At 38.2% G+C, this 6,310-nt stretch overlaps 1 protein-coding gene across 1 annotated transcript; it reads right to left on the bottom strand.

Annotated features, from left to right (window-relative positions):
- Positions 1-297: 297 nt before the first annotated feature.
- Positions 298-6,030, bottom strand: LOC109013363 (BEL1-like homeodomain protein 9). Its single transcript, XM_018995423.2, has 4 exons — positions 4,559-6,030; positions 1,302-1,672; positions 1,099-1,159; positions 298-987 (listed from the first exon to the last, which is right to left on the bottom strand). The coding sequence occupies exons 1-4, from the start codon at positions 5,489-5,491 to the stop codon at positions 430-432; spliced, it is 1,923 nt and encodes a 640-aa protein (XP_018850968.1). The 5' UTR covers positions 5,492-6,030; the 3' UTR covers positions 298-429.
- Positions 6,031-6,310: the final 280 nt, after the last annotated feature.

Here is a 6,310-nt window from a genome sequence, read left to right as displayed (position 1 = left end):
TATATAGACAAAGCAGAAACAAAAAACACAACTGTATAAATCTCAATCAAAAGACGACAACCGTACGGATGGCCCACACTGTAGTTTCCTGTCTTGTTCTACCATGCCACGTACTCTGTTAAACATTTACACCACTGTCTGATTGATGTTTGGAAATATACTCAGTAAACAAGAGAAACGCTAGCTCCAAAAGAGTAGTCGCCAGAGAGAGAGAGAGAGAGAGAGAGAGAGAGAGAAGGGAGAGAGTCGCTTTTGAGATGAGAGCATTAGTATGGCAATGCGATGATCATGATGTAATAATACCTCTTAAAATAACAGCTGGCTTCTCTTTCTATATATGGAGTTGGTAAGAGCCCATCTAACTGAGGAATTATATCCAATTAATTAAATGACGTTTAGACAGATCACCTTGAACTGAACATATGATCTTCAGCCCACAAAATCATGTAATAGCTGCCCCCCAATAACATCTCCGAAATTCCGATTATGTGATTCAAAACCTCCCATAACGTATCCCTCACCATTTGTCTCAAGGCCGAGGCCAATGCGCTGAGCTGCATTAATGATGGGAAAGTTCTCTGATAAACCAATCCCATTATTCTGATGAAGACCCAATGTTAGAGAAACACCACCACCACCACCACCACTTCCACCTGCCATGCTCACACCTACACCTACACCTCCACCAGCATGAGAATGACATGAGAAGTTGAAGGATAAGTTATGCGCTTCCTCGCTCCCCACCAGAGGTATATCAGGAACTTCATTTCTGGTGCGTTTTGATGGGGTGTCTTGAACCCTTTGGTTAGAAGGGGTTGGGTTGTTGGATCCATGTGTGTTTGCCGAACTTAAATGATCATTTGATCTGCTGGCAGTTCGCTCATCCCTTTGTGAAGCTTTTTGGGCTTGCCGTGTTTCTAGAGTATGAATTTCTTCCACCATCGGCTTCCAAAGCCTTACTCTTGCATTGATAAACCAGTTAGAAACCTGGCTCACAATAGAAAATGTCAAAACCAATTGAACATCCACCTCAGATCAACGTGACATGAAATGAGTGAAAATGAAACACAATACTAGGGTTTGAGAGGAATGGCACACCTGGCTCCGTGATAGGCCAGTTTCTTTAGCCAACATTAACTTGTCTGTATCAGTTGGATAACTGTAATATAACATAGTAAACGGAGAGAATGTCAACAAATCATAAATGAGGGTGAGGGGGGAGGGAACGGGGGGATGACTTGTTATTCCATTTGTGGAACTTTATATTTCTTGATCATTAACCAGCTCATTAAACTACTTACGGATGCAAAAAGTGTTCAAACAACCATGCCCTGAGAACGGTTACAGCACGTTCAGGAAGACCCCTCTGGGGTCGCCAAACAGGTTGGTGTTCCAGGAATCCTGAACTGTGTACAGGTCTCTGACAATAAAGTCCTCTGTCATTATTCCCAGATCTTGAAGCTTCATCTTTCCCATGTGTTCCATGATCACGAGCCTTATTGGTGAACTGAAGCTGGTCGGTAATCGCATTCTTTAAGCACCTGAAATGCTTGGACATAGCTTTGACAGCCAAGTTCGCATAGGGGGCAGCATTGCCTAGCCCAGCAACATTCTCAAATGATGTTACTACAGCCTGCATCTGTTCATAGTATTGCTTGTACCGCCTGTACACCTAGTGGAAATGAGAAAACAGTGAAAAAAAAATACTCAAGAATGGAACAAGATAATCATATCCCATCAAATTATCCATTTATCCTCTTCTTCTTTTCCAAGTCATTATTCATTTCTCTTCTTTTACTGAGAACTTGAGAATATTCTACAGGTTAGAAGGCTGCAAACTGCAAGCAGTTCAAAACAACCCATTTCTCATTGCAGCCTCATTTGCTAAAAATTGGTGCGCGCTTGGTAGAAAAGAAAAACACTGTATTTCCCTTCATGACATTATAATTAAAAACACATTTTAATTAGTCTACTAATGAACAGGAACCTATCCTGAGGTCGGGGCCCAAACAAATGAAAAGGCTGCAATATCAATTCGTACTTTTGAAGCAACAAAGCATACAAAATATTATTACAGCTTCACATGCACACAAGCATCCACATAATTAGCTGAACATGTTTTATATTTGGTAAAAGAGCAGAAAATCACCTAAAACAATACTTCATTGAATGTATACACACCACAATCATTGTTTATAGAGAGTTAATGCTCGTTCTCATCTATCCTGTAATCATTATAAATGTGTGTGGGCTTTCCTTTTTTCATAGCTGTTTACAACTAACATGGGACTACTGAAATCACTATCGAGGAAAAGGCATCCACCTCAACCCAACTTACACTTAACCCCGGCTAATTGGATCATTTACACGATATTTTCCTTTTTCTTTGTTCTAGGTAAGATTTGAACCCAAGTCAGCTTATATATAATATAACCCAGGTGTTGATCAGACCAATCTCACAGATTGAGCTTTTAAAATAACTTGACATAAATAAAGATACACAGAATGCAGTCAACCTTTCAAGTTCTAGAATCTACACTAACATAGATTTAGGCCATGTTTAGGAAGTGAGATGACTCGAGAATATCTCATCTCATCTCATAACTTTTCATAATTTCCTTCTCGAACATCACTCTAGCACAAAAAAAAACTTTTTTGTTTCAAATCTTCAACTTTTTCATCTAATCGTTACCTAATCATTACAACTTTCCAAAACTTCCAAACAAAACACCAAAAATAAAAATCAACTTTTTCAAATTTCAAAACGAAAATAATATTAAAATTTTATAATATTTTTATTTAACTTTTTCTCTCACATATCCCAAAACCCAATAAAACTTTTTATTTCAAACTATTTCACTACTATTCACAGAATTATCATCTCATCTTACTACCCAAGCATGCCCTTAGTTAGTAATTGAGGTTAGTAATTGAGCTACTTCTATATAAAATGGATGGATATAGGGATCCTCAGAAGGCAACTTACGGTCCTGTTTACAGATGTAAAAATCTTAGTGAATGGGAGAGGTTACTGAATTTTAAAGGCTCAAAGAACCTCACTGAAAAGGGTAAAATAAGCATGACTCTTAAGTTCTTAACAAATTTGAAGTGACAAGCACTTCTTATTGACCAGAAACTAAAGAAATGAATCATAATGCAGCCTACTCCCTATTAGGGGTGACTCAATAAAAATTGAGGCCTAAGCCAAAATTTAAGTGAGTCACTCTTCATTATAATACAATAAAATATAAATTACTTTATTGAATATTTTTCAAAATTTTCAATAAAATAAGATTTTATTTAAAATATTTTATAGGTGAGACCAACTAACTACCAACACAAATTCTAATAAAATGAGGCTTTATTTAAAATATTTTATAGGAGAGACCAACTAACTACCAACACAAATTCTTCATAACTAGCTAACATAAATGGCTGCCTACAAACTTTAAGAGCAACTTGCAACCCTAGTGCGTGTGTAGTATACATGTGTATGGATCAGTCACCTAGCCACCCTTACGGCATTCTTCTTTGGTTATTCTAATTTAATTTGGGCAAGTCCAAAGGGATCTGTCATAGAGTGGTTTCCCGTCGTAAAAAAAAATATATATATTTATATATATATGTTCAAGATTTGCCTCGTTTGGATTCAAAACTCACCTCAACTCATTTCAATTCATCTCATCACATTTTACAACTTTTCAAAATTTCCACACAATATATAATAAAAAATTCTACTTTTTCAAATAACAAAATGAAAATGATAATAATATTAAAAATAATATTCTAACAATATTTTATTCAACTCAACTAAAATCATGTCAACTCATCTCTAAATCCAAACAGAGATTACCCTATTGTGATCGCCTAAATTCAAGAGGCTGAGACCAATCAAATAACGCGGGTAGACACCTTGTCATCTACTCATCTCGTGCTCTTTAATTATGGAATATCATATGCTTTATTTACGCACTTTATAGAAGTATAAATCTTTTCAAACGGATTCCTTCACTCACTTTATGCACATTACTCCCTAATTAAACTCGGTGGCAACATGTCCCCAGCTACCAGAACTCATTCTACGGCTGTCAAACACGAATGCCAATATTAGTGCATATATTCCCTACTGTCACCTTTTCCAAAAGACGATTTTGCGATCGCCAATGTTATTATGTTATCAATCCTTTAAAACAGAATCTAATGCACAAAGAACACAGCTGACGAAGCTATAAATAGTAAATTAATTAAACTTATCCATGCAACACCACAAACTGCACGTTGGTTAACTCAACAACCAATCAAGCAAAATAAAAAAAAAATTCCAGAAGTTGCTTCTTCAGAGACGAATCTTGGGTTTCATAAAAGATCAGATTAAAAAACTATGAACCAAATTTGAAAGAAAGAAAATCCACACAAAAAAAATAAAAAATAAAAAATAAAAAATAAAAAAAAGAATTATCTATTCAATGGAGAAATTGGTTTTCGAAAGATGCACCAAACAAACAAACAAAAAAATGCAAACGGGTATAATTCCACCCATCAAATTAGTGAAGCATACCTCATCAAGCATCGAAATAAGCCTAGACTTCTTTCTCCGAATCTCCCCCCCATCCCCACAACTCAGCGGAGTGTCTACAATTCCATTTGAACTCAGGCACTCCATGGGAGAGTCCATTAAAGACGAATCCGCTGCTATCTTTTCAGCGTAAATTCCACGACCGGCGAAATCGCATAACTCCTCTAGCAACTGTTGTGCGGGCTTCAAGAATCTCGATCCCTTGAGAACCGAAGCGTAACCTGTAAACGGCCCGAGCGGGACGGAGCTCCGCGACACATCGTTCGAGGCCGAGGCACTGCCTCCAACAATGCTGGGAATCACATACCCACAAGTACTTGACCCATATCTCTGAAAATTTAGTTCCAGTGGAAGATTGCTTTGTTGGGTCGCATGAGAAGACAGGGATAGAGAGAGTGGTTCTGGCTTAAACCCCATAACCTCACCACCACTATAGCTCTGATCGAAATCTCGAAGGTTCTGAAGACTTCGAGGGGGATAAAGAAAAGGGATACTGTTAATGTCTTGGATAGAGCTCGGAATATTAGGCAAAGAGTTTTGGTGGCGATCTAAGTACGAGGGGTGAGGAGCCGAGGAAGAAGACGACGCACCGTTCATCATACCTCCCACGAACCCCATCAGATTGACGCTTTCCTCTTTCACGGAGCAGCCGCTTGCTTTACAAGCCTCCGCAGTGGGCCCCGAGAGCTGAAGGTTCTGGTGGTGGAACTCGTGGGCGGAAGCGTTGGCGCAACTTACAAAATCGGTGGAGAGAAGCGCGGGATCGTAGAGAGGGAGTAAACCTGCGCAGTGTTGGAGGTTGGCCGCGGTGGTGGGTTCCACAACATCACCGTGATGGTTCTGGGAGATGACTACTCTGAGCTTATCTCTTCTGCTCTGTTGAGGGACATGGTAGGGCTCGAAACCCTCCGCCATAGACAAAAGAAGTGGGACAGGGGAAAGAGAAGGGTAAAGAATTAAAAGCCCTACGGGGATTATTATGGGTAACAAAGAGGAGGATAATTACAGGAGAGAGAAGCTTGAACAGTGAAAGAGATGGGGGGAGGTGATGATGAAATGAGAGGCTATCATGATGTGATTCTGAGCTGAAAAAGTTATGGCAGAGACTGACACGAGGTTATTCATCGCAGCCAGGGGATACGTGAAGTGATTGAGAGAGTATTGGGAGGGAGAATAGAGACGCATACACACGCATCTTCATACGCACTGATCTCTCTCTCTCTGTGACTGTGAATCACTCACTCACTCACAGACACATACAGATTTACGACCAAATCCTTTGATCTCCTCTCTCCCTCAGGGGGAACTGGCTGTGAGAGCGCATAGCGTTTGAGGAACGGGACGATGACCGGCTATTTTCGGTAATGATTGAACTAACTGACTGTACTGTATTGTGTTGTGTTTCAGATATTTCTGACAAGTGGGGAGCTTTTTTTATTTTTGTTTTTGTCGTTATTATTATGATTTATGATACGAGGGATATGATTTGCAAAAACTTGTGAAAATCTTTTTAAAAGATTCTTTTCATCATTTCTATATTATATATTATATATAATTATATACATATGATAAATAAAAAAATATATTATATTATATATAATTTTATTTTAATAAAAAAAAAATCACATTTTTTTAAACACTTATATAAAAATATAATTAAAAAACGAGCAATCTCACATTCTTACGCTCTAAATAAGGAGCAATTATATATAACACGTTCTTTATTGTTATTTT

The sequence above is a fragment of the Juglans regia genome, chromosome 4, assembly GCF_001411555.2.
Source record: "Juglans regia cultivar Chandler chromosome 4, Walnut 2.0, whole genome shotgun sequence".
Classification (NCBI taxonomy): domain Eukaryota; kingdom Viridiplantae; phylum Streptophyta; class Magnoliopsida; order Fagales; family Juglandaceae; genus Juglans; species Juglans regia.
The sequence above is the reverse complement of the archived record's forward strand: the minus strand, read 5'-3'. Positions and strand labels throughout refer to the sequence as shown.